This window comes from Colias croceus, chromosome 29 (genome assembly GCF_905220415.1).
Source record: "Colias croceus chromosome 29, ilColCroc2.1".
Taxonomy (NCBI): domain Eukaryota; kingdom Metazoa; phylum Arthropoda; class Insecta; order Lepidoptera; family Pieridae; genus Colias; species Colias croceus.
The window spans coordinates 3,823,337-3,846,925 of record NC_059565.1 but is presented as its reverse complement, the minus strand read 5'-3'; the positions used below and the strand labels follow the sequence as shown (position 1 = coordinate 3,846,925).

Sequence of the window (23,589 nt, the reverse complement as noted above, 5' to 3'; positions counted from 1 at the left end):
TTATGTAAATACTTTTAGATATTTCAATATTTATCTTTAATTTCAATGACCTTCTATTAATGTCCTCATTATCCAATATGGGCCCTAGGGAATAGAATAAAAATGGCTAGGTAAACTTGAAAATTGAAATCTTCCTTTAGAATAGAAGGACTACAAGAGCACAATCGACGACGGTTGATGGATGCACGATTTTAGATTTTAGTCCTCTTGACGGGTTTTGTTTTATTTCCCATACTTAATATTTACAAAAATTTACAAAAATACAAATAATTTATCAGTTTAAAAGTAAGTAAAATGGATTCTACAACAAAAACAAACAATTCTGGCGGAAAAAAATCAGCGAAACAAGCGACACGGCCGTCTAGCAAGCCTCGGCCGTGTCGGTGCACAGCACAGGCGTTCACGCACACATGCGTACGTTTTTGGTTTAGTAATAAGAATTTGTGATTTACACGAAATCTATTGAACTAAAAAAATAACACAGTATTATATTAGTATGTTGCTTGTAGAATTATTTGCCGAAAAAACAGAATGATTGCATGTAGTTTAGTATGGTTTTTAAGCATCAAAAGATTTTTTTAGAGGTACCTTTGTGTTTTTTTTTCTATCGAGTAAAATAAGTTGTATTGTGTTTTCAACACACTATCTAGCTAGTATATCTCCTGAAGAATATCATAATATATTTGTCTGAGATTTTTTACTACAGTTAATCATATACTTTAAAGCATTATAAAACACGGGTTTAGCTCTTCTAGTCCCCTTAAGCGCAGTTGAGTAAAAACAGACAAAAATACGGAACTCTTACCTAATTATCACAGTCATTTGTCATTATTTAGGTATATTATTCATACATTCCAAAACATTCGATTCACATCAAGATTCACATAGGTACTTAGTATGAATATAACCTATATATAAGTTATAGATAATAACTTCATAGTAAACGTAAATAGATTTCGCAGTACATTGTTTCTCGGAAAGTACCTTTGTATAGATATAGGTAATCACGTCACTTGGTTGGTTACAGTGTTAGCGGAAAGATAAAAATATTCATAATATTCTAATTTCAAGAGGTAGTATAATTATAGACTAGCTATGCTCCGCGGTTTTACCCGCAGTGCTCGATTCCTATTGGTCTAAGGCTGGTTGCAGAGCTTGACCGACCATCAGTGCGTACGTCAGTCGCGCTTGTCATATGTATGGAAATTCATAAAACCGTTGATAGCTAGACCGACCATACGCACGCGTATTGTCATGCGCATTAGTGTCATAGTCATACAATTGTTGATGCGTATCGTCAGGACCGACGGTACGCACTGACGGTCGGTCAAGCTCTGCAACCAGCCTTAGCCTGATGATATAAAGCCTATAAGCCTTCCTCGATAAATGGGCTATCTAACACCGAATTTTTCAAATCGGACCAGTAGTTCCTGAGATTAGCGCGTTCAAACAAACAAACTCTTCAGCTTTATAATTTAGAGAACAGCTGAAATCGCCCCGACCGCCTTGCAGGCAGGTAGATAAGTAGCCAACTTTATTTAACGCTGTCACTATAACCACCAGTTATTGATAAGCGAGTGATAACACAGATAAGATATGTACCTGATTGTCGACCATTTTGTATAACATGCACGGACTTTAAGTGATGTGTCATGTGGTTTTGATATTGTGAATCCAATGTGAGTTCTGTTTATTTATTTATTTTTATTGGTGTCGATTTTATTGGTGTCGTTTCGTTTTTCGCGAATTTATTAGTGTTTATAGTTTTTCTTTTGATTGTTATTACTTATTAATTTACCTACATGGTGTCACGAATTTACCATAAACAATCAAATAAAATTCGTATTCGAAAACATATTATAATATACCTACTAGCTTACCGCCCGCGGCTTTGCCCGCTTTGTCTAAAACCTAACAAATTATATACTAAACCTTCTTCTTGAATCACTCTATCTATTAAAAAAAACCGCATCATAATCCGTTTCGTAGTTTTAAAGATTTAAGCATACAAAGGGACATAGAGATAGAGAAAGCGACTTTGTTTTATACTACCTATGTAAGTACTTAGTGATATTTATTTCAAAATTTCATAGAAATGTGCATCTGTTGAACACTAATAGGAGTTACTCCAAAAATACTTTTTATAATTTGTAATCCTTTTTGATTGAATACTGTATTACGTTGTTCAATTATCAAGAAGAAGTAAAAAAAAAAATCACAGTGCCTTATCAATATGCAGGGATCTCTGCAAGGCAAGATGTTGATGTAAAATAAATCCTTACTAATAATTGCAAAAATGTGTTTGTTTGTTTGTGTTTATTTGACTGACTGGTTGGCTTGGTTGGTAGTGGCCCTGCCTTCCAAGCCAGAGGTCGTGGGTTCGATTCCAACCCGGGGCAAATATTTGTGTGATGAACATAGATGTTTGCTCTGTGTCTGTGTGTTAATTATCTTTGGTATTAATTATTTTTCGAAGTAGAAATGCATTTTACTAATAGGTATGGCACACCAAGCCCTTCCCTCAAACAACTACCTACATAGTATAAAACAAAGTCGCTTTCTCTGTCCCATTTGTATGCTTAAATCTTTAAAACTACGCAACGGATTTTGATGCGGGTTTTTTTAATAGATAGAGTGATTCAAGAGGAAAGTTTTAGTATATAAATTATTAGGTTTTAGATAAAGCGGGCGAAGCCGCGGGCGGTAAGCTAGTAACATACACACAAAGAATGCATTAGGTCAGTCAGATAAGCTACAGATTACTAATAGATAACTTATAGATAACCTAAATTATCTTGTTCTAGGTAACAATGAGTGTGTCGAGTATTTGTATTATTCTAAGCATTTGTTTGCTGGGCGTGTATGGAGATGATGTGGGTATGTTATGAAATTAGTTATTTTTTTAGATTTTGTGTTTGATAGTTTATTTATAAGTATTTTTCGATTTTATAACATTGGTTATTTTATTTTTAAGTTCGTAATTCAGATGAGATGTAAAAACAGTTAATATAAATATTATGGCCACTGAAGTTCACTAATTTGCAGTTCCCGCCTTAAAAAAATGACTAATGATAAAATTCTTGAAATTCGTAAAACAATCACTATTTTATTATTTTAGAGAAATTATTTATTTGGCGATTTTTTTTGGCGATGGATAAATTATTTGATTAAAGAACTACATTTCATATTCGTTGTCTTCTTCTCTATTAATTGTCTTATAAAAAATAATACAATAATGTTTTATTGTATATTTCATAATTTGAATTATATTTTATACCAACATTGTATGCAAAGTTGAGTCTATCGGCTCGTTTAATAAAAAGTTATTTACTTATTTAAGTGTTTCATATATATAAATAAATTATGTTATAATTAAAAAAAAACACAGTACTTATAGTTTAATAGGCAATCTTTTCACTAAGCAGTGTTTCTTATTTTCTATTTTAAACAACGAACAGTTATTTTCACATCATAAAAATAGTAGTGAAAAACAATACACATACCGCCATCTATCAACAAATAGCGGTACTAACTCCCAATTTATAATAGCGCCATCTAGTGTCACCAAATGTAATATAGTAGTGTAGACTGACCGGTTGGGTTGGTTGGTACTTGGTAGTGGCCCTGCCTTCCAAGCGAGAGGTCGTGGGTTCGATTCCCACCCGGGGCGAATATTTGTGTGATGAACATAGATGTTTGCTCTGTGTCTGGGTGCTAATTATCTATACAAAGTATGTATTTAAAATTATATGTGTATGTTTATCAACCATCTGGTTTCCATAACACAAGCGAAAGCTTAGTATGGGATCAGATCGTGCCGTGTGTGAAAATTGTCCTAAAATATTTAATATTTATTTCAGCTAAAAAGGAAACTGCAAAGAACACAACATGGAAGGAAACCGGGATATGCAGAAAGTGTGTTTGCAAAGACGACAAAATAGACTGCTTCGATCAGAGTATCGATAAGTTTTTTACTAAACAGGAGTGGAGCGGTATGTATTTTTTAAGCTATTGCATAGCTTCTATCGCGGGCCTTGAGCGCGGGGACCGAATCGAGAAATTCCGTAACGAACAAACCTCACGCTCCCCACTCCGACGGGCGGAGGTGTGTCTTGAAGGCATAGCATGCAATAGCGCAACCGCCCCAGTCCCAGAGTGACACACGTCTTTTTTTTTTCATACTATTTTTATAATTTAAATGAACTGTCATCTATAATACTTCACTACATAGTATAAAGCAAAGACCTCCGGGAAGTTGGCACCGCACTTTGAAGTTAGAAACATTTTAAAGGTTGTTCCAAGTTGTTCTAGGTTTGTTCTACATTGTTCCAAAATATCGCGTCCGAAAAAAAATGTTCTACGGTATTATAGAATGGATCAATATCTACAAGAAAGTCCGCGATACCATATGTCCATCTTCAGTAGTTATGTTACTACAACAACTTTTTTACGTTTTCAAAGTAAATAGAAGTGCCGACAGTAATCAAACCATGTTATCCATAAACATAATATATTAATCCTTATCCCAGTAAATGATGTTTTATTATCTGGGTCGATCAACTTTTATTGGTCCGACGAGTACGGATCTTGTCCCTGAAGGATAATTAATAAACATGAAATCATAAAGAGTTAAATTCGTTTTAATTATATTCCTTTTAATATTTTCTAGCATTATTGCGAACAATATTTTACTTGTTTTATTAATTTGTGCGTTGTTTCATGGTTGTCGAGGGACTAAATGCAATTTTCCAGTACTATCACATTTGTCCCCATGCCACAATGCATTAACAAACTTCGCATCACGAACACATACTATCACGACCATAAATACCAAATACACTCCTTGTTTCAGTACATAATTATTGACATCCAAACATACAAACCATTTTTTTTTTTATTGGATATAATACGATTTTCAGGCATTTTACTTTTGTCCCCATAAATCACCTACATGACACAGGTCTCACAGACAACCGTAATTTAGTTATGAAACCAAAACACATATGGCGCGGTAGATTCCTAAACAACAAGCTAAACACAATAATTAACTGTCGGGCTCAAACGCCACTTTGATTTGTATAAAATCACGGCAACAGTCGTCCGAGCGTTGTTGGTGAGTGTGGGGTGGCTTTTTTGTCAGTCCGTCAGACAACTGTGATTAAAACGTAAGTACTTGATGCATTGTTATCAATTATACTACACGAGATGCGCTTTCGTCTATATTTTAGTGTGAGCTGAGATTAATATATAAAATAACAATAGTATTTGCTTGGCGGCTCAAAATTTAAAAAATGTCCCGCGGACAACCAGTCACTTGGTCAACCAAAGTGGTTGTACCATGGACAATTTGGTTGTCCCTAGGACAATAATTATATAAAACTTATACTTTAACAGTTAAATAGTTCATGTTTTGTTTATTACTCGGCTGTTTCGGGAACACATTTTTATTACGCGATTTTATGTCTAGTTTAATTGTAATTTTAACATTTCAAAAATCAAGACGCTACTACTACAACTAAGATGTCCCCATATGAAAATCACATTATACTTCATTCATTCAGTTTTATCGAGAATCAGTTCATTTTAATTAAGTAAAATCAATAATACGATACGTAACAACCTCGCCTTAATAGTTTTTTTGTAAAAAATATCACTATTTCCGCTTTACTGAAACTTTTTTATCTATGAAACATTATTTGGTTGTTCAAAAGACATAATTCGTTTCAATTTTAATAAAAATATTTCGTATTTTGGGTGTAAATAGAACAAATATCAAAATATTATTTATTATTTAATATTAGAAGAATTTGTTTTAATTCTTAAGGGAATTTAACATTTAAAAAAGTACTATTGTGTAAGTTGTCCAAAGGACATTATTTCCCGTGAATAGATCTGTTCGTGAAGTTAAATCCACAAATGTATTTAATCAACATCACTGCTGCTTATATAATCTTAATCTACGAAGAATTATCTTCTAAATGAAATAGTAAAATGCTGAAAATTAAGTAAAAAAAAAAAATACGAGAAAATTATGATCGGGACCTTTAAAAATTGATTAGACTGTTTCAATACCAGCAAAATACTTTTTAAATTAAAAAAATTGGATATTCCATTCAAAAGATATAACGAACTTTTAAAAGTGTCAATCTTATAAATTTATAAAGAATAGAAAAAATTCGATCACGAGGCGGGACTCGAACCCGCATCCTTCGCGCCATTCCGGGGCGGATGCCTCACCAACTCAGCCACTCGTGACCCGCCCGAGCGATCGAATTTATTCTATTCTTTCAGTTTTATGTGTCTTAAGGGACACACCGCGCGCCATCTATTGAGATGATTTAACAACCATCTCAACCAATATGAAGCACTTTTCAGTGAATACAATATTGTAACGATGGAACACGACCTTTTTTTGTTGAATTTATATTTTTGGTTTTATGGCATTCAAATGCTTTATAAATATAAATTTATAAAGAATAGAAAAAATTCGATCACGAGGCGGGACTCGAACCCGCATCCTTCGCGCCATTCCGGGGCGGATGCCTCACCAACTCAGCCACTCGTGACCCGCCCGAGCGATCAAATTTATTCTATTCTTTCAGTTTTATGTGTCTTAAGGGACACACCGCGCGCCATCTATTGAGATGATTTAGTATATAGTGTCAATCTTACAGAAAATAGTATTGTATACTGTTTAATACAATGAGCAGGCGTAGTTCGGGACGGGGTGAAGGTGAGGAGGGAAGAGATATTGAGTTCTGCTAGATAGGTAGCCGCGCGGCTCACCCGCGCGGTCGGCTCCCTACGCAGTGGACGCAACCGAAATCGAATATTTTGAGTTTTCAAAGCGTTAAAAAGTTATTTTCAGAACTACTTAGTTACTTACACATTATTTTATTCATCTTATTGTTTCTTCACAACACATTTTCCGGTTTCACTTACTTTTGCTATTAATCAACATTATTTATTTTTCATAGAAAGATAGTTATTTCGATAACACTTCAAAGTGTGGTGCCTATAGAACAACTCAGAACAACCGCCAGAATCGTGATATCTTAAAAGTGCGGTGCCAGATATTTTTTTTTTTGAAATTAGTGAAAAATAAATTTTTTCGGACGCGATATTTTGGAACAATATAGAACAAACCTAGAAAAACCTGGAACAACCTTTAAAATTTTTCTAACTTCAAAGTGCGGTGCCAACTTCTTTTAAGTTTTTTGCGAATTTTGTGGAAAATAAATTTTTTTCGGACGCGATATTTTGGAACAATGTAGAACAAACCTAGAACAACCTGGAACAACCTTTAAAATTTTTCTAACTTCAAAGTGCTGTGCCAACTTCTTTTTGGTTTTTTACGAATTTTGTGGAAAATAAATTTTTTCGGACGCGATATTTTGGAACAATATAGAACAAACCTAGAACAACCTGGAACAACCTTTAAAATTTTTCTAACTTCAAAGTGTGGTGCCAACTTCCCGGAGGTCAACTACTTTTTGGATTTTTGCGAATTTTGTGGAAAATAAATTTTTTTCGGACGCGATATTTTGGAACAATGTAGAACAAACCTAGAACAACCTGGAACAACCTTTAAAATTTTTCTAACTTCAAAGTGCGGTGCCAACTTCTTTTTGGTTTTTTGCGAATTTTGTGGAAAATAAATTTTTTTCGGACGCGATATTTTGGAACAATATAGAACAAACCTAGAACAACCTGGAACAACCGCCAGAATCGCGATATCTAAAAAGTGCGGTGCCAGCTCAAAAATCGGGTTTTTTGACTTTTCTCGAAAAGTTTTAATCTCAGCTGTATGAAATTCTGAAACAATGTAGAACAAACCTAGAACAACCTGGAACAACCTTTAAAATTTTTCTAACTCCAAAGTGCGGTGCCAACTTCCCGGAGGTAAAGCAAAGTCGCTATTTCCGTCGCTATGTCCCTTTGTATGCTTAAATCTTTGAAACTACGCAACAGATTTTGATGCGGGTTTTTTTGATAGATAGAGTGATTCAAGAGGAAGGTTTTAGTATATAATTTATTAGGTTTAAGTTAAAGCGGGCGAAGCCGCGGGCGGTAAGCGAGTAATATTGTAAAGCTGAATTTGTTTGTTTGAACGCGCTAATCTCAGGAACTACTGGTCTGATTTGAAAAATTCTTTCGGTGTTAAATAGCCCATTTATCGAGGAAGGCTAGAAAGCGATACGAGTAAAACTGTAGGGCACAGCTAGTTTAAAATATAATTTTATTTTAAATTTCAGATGTAAAAGAATTCAAGCCAAAGACAGTAGACCTAAGTGACAATAGTTTCACCAATGTGACAGCCATAGCAACTCTACCCATAGAGATATTAAATCTATCTAGATGTGCCATAGAGTTTATAGAAAATGCCAGTTTTAAAGAACTACAGAATATGCGTGTTTTGGACTTGAGTCATAATAAATTGACGTCGGCTAAACTTAGTCCGCATGCTTTTGAGGTAAATATTATATATTATATTTTTTTGTTTTTTTTTTCAGAAATAACTATGTAAAAGATTATTTATTTTGAACCTAAAAGTAATTTTAATAATACAAAAAACGTGTGCGGAGCACACGTGTCAGAAGTAAAACTTTGGCAAGATTCAAAGGTACCAAAATCATCGCTTTATTCCATGACGTGACGGTATTGCCATGACGCGACCTTGAAATTTTACGATTTTGGTATCTTTGAATCCTGTCAAAGCAGTTTCACTTCTGACACGTGTGCTTGGCAATTAATTATTAAACACAGCCTCTCACTCAGAAATAATGTAGTTAAGGGGAGGCTCCCTAAATTTTATGTGATCACCCTTTTCTATTATCTAGCACTAAGTATAGGTATTTATATATTTCTTTGGTAATTGTCATTATTAGGTACTAAATTAATTAATATTTGTTTTAGGGTCGTTTCTCCCCAGAAGAATATGAACCACTCGCAGCCATGCGAACTCTAAGCCTCGCTTATAACGATTTACACTCTTTGAACCAAGATCTATTCGAACATTTGCCAGAACTCACTGAGTTGGATCTGAGTGGGAACCCACTCACGACTATAGACCATGTTACTGTTATTGCTATATCGAGTTTGCCTATGTTGAAGGTAAGTGTTACATTAGTGAGTTAGATATAATGAGTTAGCTTGTACTGAGTGGGTTGACTATTGATCATGTTATATTTATTGCTATATCGAGTTTGCCTATGTTGAAGGTAAGTGTTACATTAGTGAGTTAGATATAATGAGTTAGCTTGTACTGAGTGGGTTGACTATTGATCATGTTATATTTATTGCTATATCGAGTTTGCCTATGTTGAAGGTAAGTGTTACATTAGTGAGTTAGATATAATGAGTTAGCTTGTACTGAGTGGGTTGACTATTGATCATGTTATATTTATTGCTATATCGAGTTTGCCTATGTTGAAGGTAAGTGTTACATTAGTGAGTTAGATATAATGAGTTAGCTTGTACTGAGTGGGTTGACCTTTGATCTTGTGTCTGTTATTGGTATATTTAGCTTGCCTATGTTGAAGGTAAGTGTCAATTTTAAGCGCGTCACAAACGGTGAAGATACTATAATATTTTATGTTAAGATTCTCTAATATAAAACGTTATAGTATCTTAAGGTATCCGGTTTCAGCGTTCTGACCCGAAATTTTGTGGGTCCTTTGTAACAGGATAGCGGTTCTACAGGGGTGGTACGCAATGACAAAAAGAAAAATGATGGTCAGAACGCTGATACCGGATACCTTAAGATACTATAACGTTTTATATTAGAGAATCTTAACATAAAATATTATAGTATCTTCACCGTGTGTGACGCGCTTTAGTGGATAAAAATAATATGAATCAAATATGAGTTAGTAAGCAATGAGTGAGATGACTATGGTTCGATATAGTGAGATGATTATATTTTGTTTGCCTATGTTGAATGTACGGGTTTATATTCGTTAGTTAGTTCTGAGTTAGTTGACTATTGGTCTTGTGAATGTTATTGCTATATCAAGCTTGCCTATGTTGAAGGTAAGTGACAATTTTAGTGGATAAAATATGAATCAAGTTAGTAAGCACTGAGTGGGTTGATCTTGTGTCCGGAACAGGAACTATGCGGGTTTTCCTTTGAAAAGGCGGGAGAAGCCGCAGGCGAAAATCTAGTATAGATTATAAAAGTGTCAACGCACTAATTTCTATGTCCAATGTTATATTAGTTAATTGTGTAATATTTAAATTTTTATTACAAATTCTAGGTCCTACGCATGCGTTCTTGCCAACTAACAGAGATTCCAGACAAATTCCTTCATACGCCTAGATATTTGGAGAATCTAGATCTCAGTGATAATAAGATGAAAGCCGTGCCTTTAGAACTAGAGGAAACTAAGAATTTACTATATTTGAACTTGAACCAAAACCCGATAAGGGAATTGGACGCGGGTAGTGAGGACAATCCGTAAGTATTTTATTAAATACTAGCTTACCGCCCGCGGCTTCGCCCGCTTTGTCTAAAACCTTATAAATTATATACTAAAAAACCTTCCTCTTGAATCACTCTATCTATTAAAAAAAACCGCATCAAAATCCGTTGCGTAGTTTTAAAGAAAAGCATACAAAGGGACACAGAGACAGAGAAAGCGACTTTGTTTTATACTATGTAGTGATTTTATGTACGTGATGTTAAAAATTACCAAAATATTTATAAAACGATGATAAAAAGAGCGTGTTTGTCAAGCACACGTGTCAAAAGTGAAACTTCTTTGGCAAAATTCATAGATACCAAAATCGTCGCATTACTTCATGACGTGACTGCTCAACGCGTAAAGAATTTTCCCTATAATAACATAACATTTTTTTCATTCCCACAACCTATTTGTTTACTTTTTGCAATTTATACTAGCTTTCCACCCGCGGCTTCACCCGCGTAGTCAAAGAAAAACCCGCATAGTTCTCGTTCCCGTGGGATTTCCGGGATAAAACCTATCCTATGTCCTTTCTTAGGTCTCAAGCTACCTCTGGAACAAATTTATAGTAAATCCATGCAGTACTTTTTGAGATTAGCCCGGACATACAAACAAAAAATTCTATAAACTGTATTTTTGGCTTCGGTATCTATCATAGATCACGCCCAAGTATTCTTCTAAAAAAAGTATTCAATGTACAGTTTTGACTTTCTTACAAATTTATTATATGTATAGATTTCAAATAATTATTTACTTTAATACATACTTTTTCCAGCGGCTTTCCCCGTCTCCGTAAACTAAAAGAACTTCACATGTGCAATATGATGGAATTAACTAAAATTGGTGCAAGTGCATTGGCCGGTTTGGAAAATATCGAAAAGCTACATATGAGCTTTAATCCTAAACTATCGTTTGTTGATCCAAAAGCTTTGGCACGGCCTGATGATATTGGGGAGAATTATGACTGGCCACTTGTTAAGGAGGTAAGGATAAACGTATTTACATGAAAGTGTTTCTAAAGTTTGTATTACTTCATCTATTATTGGCATGTATAGCTGCGCTTCGCGGTTTCACCCGCGTGGCTTCGCACCTGTTGGTCTTAGCGTGATATATAGCATACAGCCTTCCTCGATAAATGAGCTATCTAACACCGAAAGAATATTTCAAATCGGACCAGTAGTTCCTGAGATTAGCGCGTTCAAACAAACAAATAAACTCTTTACCTTTATAATTATAGATTTCGCTTCATTTTAACAGTTTTTTTGCAGATGCATATGCAAATCACTCACTTTCACTCACTCACTCATAAATTTAATTATACTCATACTTTATAATAGTACAGGATACATCGCCCATTTTTGCAAGTGACTAACTACTATCAAGCTAATTTTCCGTTTGTAGCTTTATTTTGATGAGACGCCCAATAATGTCGTGTACGAAAGTCTCGATTGTGGTAGCTAACAGAGATAACAAGGATAAAAATTTTTGATTTGATGGTTCTCAAATATTTATTACTAACTGAATTTTTTTTTGTTCAATCTCAAGATAATTACCTAAATTATTCGAAAAAATATTTGTCCTACAAAATCTATGGTTGGTTCAAAGAGTCCCCCTTTCCAAAGTGTATCGATAACGAGGTCATCATAAATGATTACTAACAAGCAGATTTTTTTGTTTTCACTTAGTTAATGTTTATACCTCTATAATTCAACAGACATATTGTCCTACAAATTGCGTAATAAATATTTGAGAACCATCAAATCAAAAAATTTTATCCTTGTTATCTCTGTTAGCTACCACAATCGAGAGTTTCGTACACGAAATTATTCGGTGTCTCATCAAAATAAAGCTACAAACGGAAAATCAGCTTGATAGTAGTCACTTGCAAAAATGGGCGATGTATCCTGTACTATAACTCATAATGCTATAAAAAATATTACTTGTGAAATAATTAGGACCGATCCATATCCATACTAATATTATAAATGCGATAGTAACTTTGTCTGTCTGTTACTCAATCACGCCTAAACTACTGAACCAATTTGCATGAAATTTGGTATGGAGATATTTTGATACCCGAGAAAGGACATAGGCTACCTTTTATTGCGAAATATGTACCACGGGCGAAGCCGGGGCGGACCGCTAGTAACTAATATGGGCAATCAAATTTATCTTCCAGTTTTACTAGTCTACATTATAGAAGATACACTTTACGCCATCTATTAGTATTGTGTGTTTGTTAAATTGGTATTTAATATTTGTTACAGTAAAAATAACTGAAAGCGCACTAACTTTAACAGTCAGACTCACGCTCACAGTCACAGTATAGTAACAGTAACAGCCACAGTAAAAATAACAATAGCAGTAACCTAAACGTATATTTTACCATAAAAACGTTTTTTTTTTTTAATTTATACTATCCTATTTAACAATTACAGTTATATCTCCAATCAAATAACTTAACAGAGATAGACACCCGTCTCCTCTCGCGATGGGACTTGCTCCAACATCTGGATGTATCCAACAATCCATACTTATGTGATTGTTCCACACAATGGATGGTCGATATGTTGGTGCCGATTGTTGATGCCAAAGGAACAGTTAATTCTAGTGAGAAGATGGTGTAAGTATGGAAAAAATTAACAAAAATGTGTGTGTACACACGTAAGTAAGAAGTGAAACTTCTTTATGACCTTATTTTTCAAAAAATAATTTACTTTAATCAACTTTACAGAAATTCGTCGAATCACATTTACAAATTATTAATAAAATAAAAAATAAATAAAAAAATAAAATCACGCGTGGTAGGTATAAGAAAAAGATGGCGCGTAACGGAAAATGTCACGCGTAACGAAAAAATGTTACACTACATTTTTTTCCAACCCCGATAAAGAATTTTCACTTCAAAAAAAGAAATCAGTGCAACGGAGTAGTTACTGAGCATAATATGCTAATGTTAAAACTTTTTTTTTTCTTTATCTGTGCCGCGCGGTTTCACCCGCATTGCTCCGCTACTGTTGGTCTTAGGGTGATGATATATAGCCTATAACCTTCCTCGAAAAATGGGCTATTTAACACCGAAAGAATAATTTTCAAATCGGACCAGTAGTTCTTGAGATTAGCACGTTCAAACAAACAAACAAACTCTTCAGCTTTATAATATTAGTATAGATAAGCGATAAAGAATGGATTTATTACAAAAATAAAAAAGAAAGAACAATTTTTATCTGATTAGGGTAATCTACGGTATGTAGAGGCATAGTAATAATTAAGTACGAAATAAAAAAAATGTGCCCAAAACTGATAAAGAAATAGTTTAAGGGCTGATTTTTCAAAACTTATTCGTCGAATAACGTATTAAACTACCATTTCAAAAATATTTTCTTCTTGCCTTTCTTTGGCAGTGTACAGGTGACATTTTAGTATTATCGTGTAATACTTTATTGGACGGATAAGTTTTAACCAAGGATTGAAAAATCGGGCCTACACTTTAGTACAGTAATTGACATATTTTACTAGCTGCTCCGCGCGGTTTCATCCCCGTGGCTCTACCCCTGTTGGTCGTAGCGTGATGATATACAGCCTAATAACCTTCCTCGATAAATGGGCTATCTAACACCGAAAGAATTTTTCAAATCGGACCAGTAGTTCCCGAGATTAGCGCGTTCAAACAAACAAACAAACAAACTCTTCAGCTTTATAATATTAGTATAGATAGCAAAATTCAATAAAAATACTTTTATTCTAGATGTCAAGAGCCAATAGAAATGAGGGGCTACACTATGAAACATTTGCACGATATTCACAGAACGATGCGTTGTGTTGACAAATACGGAAACAGGCCTGAGAGAGATGGCGCTATACTGTTGGGGACACTTATTGGTGAGTTTGGGGATACAACTAAATTAAAAAAAGAGCACGTGTGTGCCGAGCACTCATGTCAAAAGTGAAACTTCTTTGGCAAAACTCAGACACCAAAGTCGTAACGACCTTGAAATTTTACGTTCAACGCGCCTAAAGAAGTTACACTTCAAAATTTTAAATAAAAAAGAAAAATGTGTTTTATATAAAAGTATTATTTTCCCCTTTTTTAATGATAATACTTTTCTGGTGATATTAATTTGTATAGCATTCAAATTCTTTAAAAATGTTTTTTAAGGAATAGGAAAAAACGATGATTCAGCGGGATTCGAACCTGCTGTCTTTCGCCTTGCCGTGATCGAAATTTTCTATTCCTTATTAAGAGGCCTACACCACCGAAACTAGCGCCGCCGAACATTTTATTTTTTTACTCCTTAACCAGATCAAATTTAAAAAATCTAGCTCGGTACTTTGCTAGTATATTACTTGTAGTATTTTTGGTATTACTTTTCACTATTCTAACTGTTCATTATTCTAGAGAACTTTTGATTACCGCCAAAAGTGGCCACTTTTGGCGGTAATCAAAAGTTCTCCTAATTTACCGAATGCAAAATAATGAAAAGTAATACCAAAAATACTACAAGTAATATACTAGCAAAGTACCGAGCTAGATTTTTTAAATTTGATCTGGTTTAGGAGTAAAAAAATAAAATGTTGGGGGGGCGCTAGTTTCGGTGGTGTAGTCGCCTTAAGAGGATTACAAGAGCTAGCTGAAATTGAGTGACTCGCGCACACATTAACACAATCTACGACGGCTGATGGAGATCACGCCGGAGTATTGTACTAGATGGCGCCACAGCGACGTGAAAAACTGACGTGACTAAGAAACAACTAGAGGAGACAATTTGTTTATTTTTGATTTGTTCATTGTTGTATTACTTGGATAATATAAGGATATGGGTGATTAAGTAAAACTAAATCAATGATACTTACTTATATTTTTTTTATTATTTGAAATATGCGGTCGAAAAAAAAACATATTTTAATCGTATTAGGTATATACTTTGAAAATTACCTGTGTACTATTATATGCTTCTTCTAGTACTTGCTTAGATGAATTTGGACTTGAATCAATAACTTCACATTCATGATCAGTTAAATTAGTTTATATGGTATGGTACAAGTAAATTAGTTTGGAGAAATTTTTGCGTTTGTAGTAGTGTATGGTCAGCAAATAAAAAAACAACATTTTATTTTTAGTTTTTATCCTACTAATATTATAAATGCGAAACTTTGTATGGATGTATGGATGTTTGTTACTCTTTCACGTAAAAACTACTGAACCGATTACAATGAAATTTAGCACACATATAGAGGGTTACTTGGATTAACACATAGGATTTTTATCCCGGAAATCCCACGGGAACGGGAACTATGCGGGTTTTCCTTTGCAAACGCGGGCGAAGCCGCGGGCGGAAATCTAGTTATATATATAAATATGGGATTTTAAATTAAACTATATGTGTTTCTCCTCTGAAAAAGATGAGACTTTATTTTAATATTTGCACATTTAACATACGTATAACTTTTACATTAACAATTAACAATATAAAGTTACAACACTTACTTACACACAAATTAAAAACTTCAACAAATATTATAACAATAATAACAAATAATAACAACAATCAACAAATACAAAATTTAACAATTAAACTACGTAATAATTATAACTTTTGAATAAAATGTGTGCTTTATGTTCTAACGGTACCAAACTATCAAGCGACTGACGAAAGACTGGTCCGGGAGCCAGAAGCAGATTTTATGACCAAGTTCCTCTCAAGCGGTAATTAGTAAAATGCATCAAAGTATAGTATTATGAAGCCTCGTGAACGTCAGCTGGAGCTCGGTTGGGGGGGTGAGTGGTTGTAGCCTCCCACGCACGTAAGAAAAAAAAGTATATTCATTCATTTCCTCTCAGCTAAAAATTTGTCAAATTGTAGCTAACCCAATATCTCAACGAAAAATAATAATCAGCTGGTTACAGCATGGTGTATTATACGTCAGCTGGTGTCTCGAATATAACGAGACATTAACAAAATCATCGAGATACGTGGAATTCCATCAACATAAGTCCCCATAAAAGATAAGTAATAACTTTATTAATTATATATTATACTATTATTTTTTTAATAATTATAGTTAACTAATGTTTTTAGTGGGTTATTTCATATTTGTTACACTTTTAGGTAGTTATGTGAATTTGATAGTTATTTTTAAATGCAGTTTATAATATTTGTAAAAACATGTTTACCGATGTGGCTGAATGTACGTAGTACCCCGATCATGCGCACAACTAACCACCTCCAAGTATTATTACTGTCTATATTATGCTAGCGTGTGTTGCTTGAATTTTTAAAAATAACGATAATAATTTAAGATACGTCATTTCATCTCAGATGAAAATTTGTGAGCTGATTGTTAATATACTGATGCGATAAATAAAAAAATCAGCTAGCAATAATTCGAGGAAAACCTAGTCAGTTGATGCATATAAATTGGCAATAGATGCTTCTGTCTAACTCCTATGTAATAACTTTCAAAGTATCAGCTGACGGTTTTTCCACCCAGATACAGCCAGCTGACCTATATATATATCCACAGTTACATATAAGCTATCATCAGGTAAATTTTTGTTTGAGAGGAAATCACGGAAAATAATTTTATTTTTTTCATGTTCGAGACACCAGCTGACGTATAATACACCATGTTGTAACCAGCAGATTATTTTTTTTCGTTGAGATATTGGGTTAGCTACAATTTGACAAATTTTTAGCTGAGAGGAAATGAATGAATGTATTTTTTTTTCCTACGTGCGTGGGAGGCTACAACCGCTCATCCCCCCAACCGAGCGCCAGCTGACGTTCACGAGGCTTTATAATACTATACTCTGATGCGTCTGACGAATTATCTCTTGAGAGGAAATAATTAACCAAATTTGCACCTGGCTCCCTAACCAGACTGCTAACTGGTTTATTTTGGTTTTGTGCGTGTTTCCACTTTCCACTATCAAGTGACGATTTATTTATTTGTTTTGTTTCGTAATTATTATGGTCAAATATTAATAACAAAATAAATTATTATGTACACGATATTTTATTGTTTCACGGTAGTCGCCTTGTCGTTTGCTCAAGGACGTGAAATTGAATGATATATATTTTTTTATTAAGTCAAAACCATTTTCTTTCAAATAAAAACTTGTTTTTATTGAAAACAACAATCAGAGTGTTGCTAGGAATAAGTATAAAATTAAATAGTAATGTTAAGATATCGAAACATTTTTGTATAGGCCGAACGATATAGTGGAAACGCGCTCTAAGATCTGAGTAATATACACACAATGAATTAGTTTTATAATACTTTTTAATTTTTAGTGTTTAATTTAAATAGACATTTATAATGTGGTGCTCATTTTTTTTGTAATAAAATTATCCTGCTAACGCTATTGTATTTTCGTTGTTTTATTTCAAGTGAACACCCATACAATTTTGTCACGAGCCGCCTCTGAAATATATACTAAATATCACTAAACATAATATCACTAAAATGCTCTTACCTTTTACTACCATATCGTTCAGATTTACGTTTGATTTATAAGAACGTTTTTAGTCCTCTTGACCTATGATATAATATAAAAAAGCTAGGTCATTGCTCTTGACGGGTTTTGTTTTATTTCCCATACTTAATATTAACAAAAGATTACAAAATTACAAATAATTTATCAGTAGTCTGTTTTATAGTAAGGAACATGGATTCTAAAAATAATTTAACAACAAAAACAAACAATTCTGGCGGGAAAAAATCAGGGAAACAAGCGACACGTCCGTCTAGTAACAGGCCTCGGCCGGTAGTGTCGGTACACAGGCGTTCACGCACACATGCGTACGTTTTTGGTTTGGGAATAAGAATTTTCGATTTACTCGAAATCTATTGATTGGACTAAAAAAATAAATCGACATTATTTTAGTATGTTGCTTGTAGAATTATTTGCCGTAAAAACAGAATGATTGCATGTAGTTAAGTATGGTTTTTAAGCATCAAAAGATTCTTTTAGAGGTATCTTTGTGATTTTTTTCTATCGAGTAAAGTAAGTTGTATTGTGTTTTCAGCTCGATATCTAGCTAGTATATATCCTGAAGAATATCATATATTTGTCTGAGATTTTTTACTACAGTTAATCATATACTTTAAAGCATTATAAAACTCGAGTTTTGCCTCGTTTAGCTCTTCTAAGCCCCTTAATTTATCTTATTTTTCTGGTTTTAACACGCTTTAGCCTTAATTATGCACCATTGTTTATAATTTCATTACTGTATCGTATTTGAGCGTGTTTTTTTATTTTTCAACCGACTTTAAATTAAGAGATTCTCAATGTGACTGTATTTTTTGTGTATCCTTTCGATTGTGTAAGCTGATATTGAAAATTATTTTTTTATTTGAAATCTTTCCAATTGGTCTCATTTAATTTTGTTTTAGTACAGACTACAGACCACTTGAACATTTTTTTTTCAAAAAAGCACAGAATAGAATTATAACCTATTTTAAACTATTTTTTTTCCAGTTGGAGTTGATTTTTGACTATTTTTTAACGATTTTTTTTAACTATGTTTTTACTTTAGGGTGTACTAAAAATAATTTATCGACTTTTTTATTATTTTAATTAATATTTTTATTCCCAGGTGTTCTTCTAGCAGTACCAATAATGTTCGGTCTCATGATGCTCTGGAGACACGGTTATTTCGCAACTTGTGGCCTCCGGGGCCCTGTGGATGTGTCTAGGGCCTTTTATAAACGGGCCCCTGCTGATGATAATTATATTTAGGGATTTTTTTACATTTTTTTGTGTTTTTGTGTGATTTTTTTATTGTATTGTACAATATTGAAATGTGGAAATAATATAATTATATGTTCAAATACTAATAATTTTTTTAGAATTGTTTTTCTTTTTGTTGTTTTTTTTCATATTTTTTTAATTCTTAAATGTAAAAAATATTTTTTTTACATAGGATACTTAAAATCAGGTACAGCACAAATAATAGCAAATACTAAACCTACTTAATATTAACGAGATGATTTTATAAATTTTTACTTCTCAATTTTTATTAACTTAAGTTACTTAAAAATAATTTACTAACATACTTACAAAGTTACTTAAAAATAATTAATACTTAGTAAGTGTATTTTATAACAAAAATTGTTTTTTATGTGACAGTTTTACTAATAAAAAATTTTATATGTGTAAAACTTATTTCTTTACCTAAAAGGAAATGAAGAAATAAAAGACATTTTATTTTACACTTTTTATTACAATTTATCGAATATACAACTTCGGTTGAGGTTTCTTGTATGTCCCAGCTTGCATGTTTAGCATTGCTTCATAATGCCGATCTGAAAAAAAAAACAATTTTTTAAAGAATTAAAATCCCTAAAAAATTAAGAAAAGCGTATGGTATACTATAATAAAGTCAAAATACTTATGTAAAACTATCATTATCTTGGCATTGATATAAAAATAACAAATTAGAAATTCCATACCTTTCAATTTTTTTTTATCTAGTTCGGTTTAGGATATTTGCATGTAAGAGCATCAAACAAAGTATATTATTTCACGAATATCAAATACACACATTAAATATTAAGTAATTTTTTATCAAGAAATTTCCAATAATTATTTTGTATTGCCCTAACTATTTAGATATGTGGTTTTTACTTACTGTAACTAACGACGCGTTTCATGACATTTTTTGTGAAAACTTTCTTTATCCTCGTATGATAAACTGCTAACCTATAGAAACAAATATTAAATGTAGTTTAAGAGCTAGTGCGAAAGAGCAACTTTTGTCTCCGCAACTATTTTGTCCCTCCCATCAACTCTATGGGCTAGTAAGAAAGTGCGCGCACGTAGCGACGCAACTTCCTATAGAGTTGATGGGAGAGACAAAATAATTGCGGAGACAAAAGTTGGTCTTGCGCGCTACCTCTAACATAAACTCAAACTCTACCATTTTTCAGTACGGGTCGGCGCAAACACCAGCCAGCAACCAGCCTTAGAGCATTAAATCAACGCTCTAACGTTGCATTTAGACCAAACGATCATTGAGCTAGAGCTAGGCAAGAGCGTTCGAAAGATATCGTGATCTTTTAGAGTAAACGAAAACTCGTATTCAGTGTTGTTCAGTATTAGAACATGCACAGACTATTTTCGAAAGCACTAAGAACAACGAAAGAATGCTCTACGCCTGTTTACACTAAAATAATTTGACATAGTTGGATTAGAATGAGCATTCCCTCGTTTTATGTATGCACCGTAAGACAGCCAGCGACAGTCACTTGACACATCTTTCATATATTTTGTTATTGACGGACACTTCTCTGTAGTGAGCGGTCGCCTCCGGCTTCACGTGTGCCGGTGTGCGGTGCGTCTATACAAACCATTTGAAAAATGTGTAAGGTGGTCCGTTTGCGTCTACACTAAATCTTTCAAAATTAATCTATACCTACTAATATTATAAAGCTGAAGAGTTTGTTTGTTTGAACGCGCTAATCGCAGGAACTACTGGTCCGATTTGAAAAATTCTTTCGGTGTCAAGTAGCCCATTTATCGAGGAAGGCTATAATATATCATCACGCTAAACGCAACAAGAGCGGACTGCGGAGCAATGCGAGCGAAACCGCGGGGCATAGCTAGTAATGAATATTGATGAGGTTAATATTAGTAATGATGATGATGTTAATTGATAATGCTCAAAAAATACTAACTCGCTTTTAGTAGGACCAGCTAGTCGCATAACTTGAGCGCGCATGCACCGGTAGCTGTGTGAATTCTTGAAATGCTTGCATCTGTAATATTTATTTAGAAATCATTGAGATATACATATGGAGACGACACCGCCTACATCACTTATGTTCCGCTCACCATAAGCTATATGGCTTAACTGCACGCTCATTTTTTATTTGTTTTAAAGTGAAACGCATCGAATATGCCTTCGTGTGTGTTACGATATTGCACAAATAATACAAATAATACGGAAAAGTGCAAAGGAATAACTTTTCATCGGTAAGTACCTAACTAGATAATAATTTTTAAAACTTAGTTAGAGCAAAAAAATGCGCCCGCGCCGCCGCGCTTGGCGCACAGATTTTGTTCGTGATGTCTCCTCCATACGTAGTAATATTATCTCAATGTTAGAAATAGATTTTATTTGCCACCATTTAGCGTCTCTATCAATATTTGTTAGAATATTTTCAATGGCAGAATATTACGTCCGTAAAAAATTTATTTCCAAAAAAACTAGGCTAGTTGGCTGCGACATACCTACCTATTGTGGAAATACATACATGAAATGTTTGGCAGAATTAAGAGCTTAATGCTGTTATTTTTTTATCGATTATTTAGTACATTTTCTAGTTCAAGTAACTTACCTTGGCACAGGTTTATATGGACGCAGTCGTCTTTTCCTGTAGAGAACATACCAATATAATTAGAACGGGTGACGAGTGTGTTCCATCGTGATACGGGCAGTGGAACGAGTGAGTCGAGTTACAGTGAGACGGTCGAATTTCTGCTAAGTGGTCCCAACTTATAGGGGAAATACGTACAAAACGACATGTATGGACAAAATGACATAGTCCCCTTATTTCAAAATTGGCGGGTTTTAGCTACGTCTCTGCGACTGTATCACGTGACGGCAGCCATATTTACAATCCTGTCAGACGTTGAGCATCATTCTGACAGTTGCGCCGGAGTTACCAGTTCAAACTTGTATCTCGCCTTCAAAAGTTTATTTTACAGGTCTTTTTTTCCTATTTTCTGGTGAGTTATTTGTTGTTATTTGTAATTATTTGTATTTAAATCGATAAACTACGCTAGTATCCAGTGATTTCGATTAAGTTTATTGAAATCATTAGTTGTTTTATGGAATTATGATTTTTATTTGTTTTTCGGTGAATTGGGACAAAATGACATACATACAAATTGGACAAAACGACATAGTATGCCATTTTCTCCATAGTGTTTCTGTTAACATAATTTTGATGATTTATTTTTTGGGTGTACCTAGTATTGATTTATTTATAATTTTTTAGGTGATTATTGGTGGTAATTATTGCTAAAAATAGACCAAAGGATCCACCGGCAGAAAAAAAGAGACAGGTTAAAAGAAAAATTTGTAATGAGGATGAAATAAATATTTCTGCTTCTAAAAACGCTCAGAGAAAAGAATCAGGTAAGAAATTGAGAGCATCGAGGCAGCGTAGAACTGCTCCGAAATATGATGGCTCAAGAAGCGAAGATTTAATCTCATGCGAAGCCAATGACGACGATAGTGACTGCGCTTGCATTTATTGCAATGACCTCTTTTCCAATTCTAAGCCCGGCGATTTATAACTTGTTACCTTTGGGCTCATGCGTCATGTGCTGGTGTCCCAAAGAAGGCCAAAGGATTTATTTGTGAACTTTGCTCTTAAAAATTTGTATGTCATTATGTCCTTATCTTATATGTCATTTTGTCCATACTATATGGACAAAATGGTTTTTGTTATTAGTTATATTTTTTGTTATTATATATTTTATTATAGATCCTACTTAATTAATAGACTGTGTTACTGATAGTCAATGAACCTAAGATGAGTATAAACGATTGAGACTGATTATAATGCCATTAAATAAATAAATATGATTGAAAAACAAAACACCCTGTCATTTTGTCCGTACTTCCCCTAAATATAAATAAATAAATATTTTCAGGACAATTTATCACACACGGCACGATCTGATCCCATACTAAGCTTTCGCTTGTGTTATGGAAACCAGATGGCTGATAAACATACATATAAAATTTTTAAATAAATACTTATATAGATATTCAACACCCAGACACAGAGCAAACATCTATGTTCATCACACAAATATTTGCCCCGGGTGGGAATCGAACCCACGACCTCTGGCTTGGAAGGCAGGGCTACCAACCAAGCCAACCGGTCAGTCGATTTAGAATTTTTTATTATTATATCACAATAAATTACCTTTCTTCTTCTGTAGTATAATTTGTGGTCCTCAACCTGTATTATAAAATACAAACATATTTAAATTGAGAAAAAAAAGAGTGTGTGTACTTATGTACACGCGTTAGAAGTTATACTTCTTTGGCGTATGGAAAAAAAATGCTAGACTATACAACTTGAACATAGTTATCAATTTTCATAC

At 33.7% G+C, this 23,589-nt stretch overlaps 1 protein-coding gene and 1 long non-coding RNA gene across 2 annotated transcripts; one reads left to right on the top strand and one right to left on the bottom strand.

Moving 5' to 3' along the window:
• The first annotated feature begins 2,809 nt into the window (after positions 1-2,809).
• LOC123704311 (leucine-rich repeat neuronal protein 3-like) lies at positions 2,810-19,293 on the top strand. Its single transcript, XM_045652634.1, has 9 exons — positions 2,810-2,877; positions 3,861-3,992; positions 8,256-8,473; positions 8,917-9,114; positions 10,257-10,456; positions 11,239-11,446; positions 12,902-13,086; positions 14,212-14,345; positions 19,064-19,293. The coding sequence occupies exons 1-9, from the start codon at positions 2,811-2,813 to the stop codon at positions 19,204-19,206; spliced, it is 1,485 nt and encodes a 494-aa protein (XP_045508590.1). The 5' UTR covers position 2,810; the 3' UTR covers positions 19,207-19,293.
• A 361-nt stretch (positions 19,294-19,654) lies between these two features.
• Positions 19,655-21,960, bottom strand: LOC123704314. Its single transcript, XR_006753113.1, has 4 exons — positions 21,807-21,960; positions 21,144-21,224; positions 20,099-20,169; positions 19,655-19,772 (listed from the first exon to the last, which is right to left on the bottom strand). It is a non-coding gene; the product is annotated as an uncharacterized LOC123704314 (long non-coding RNA).
• Positions 21,961-23,589: the final 1,629 nt, after the last annotated feature.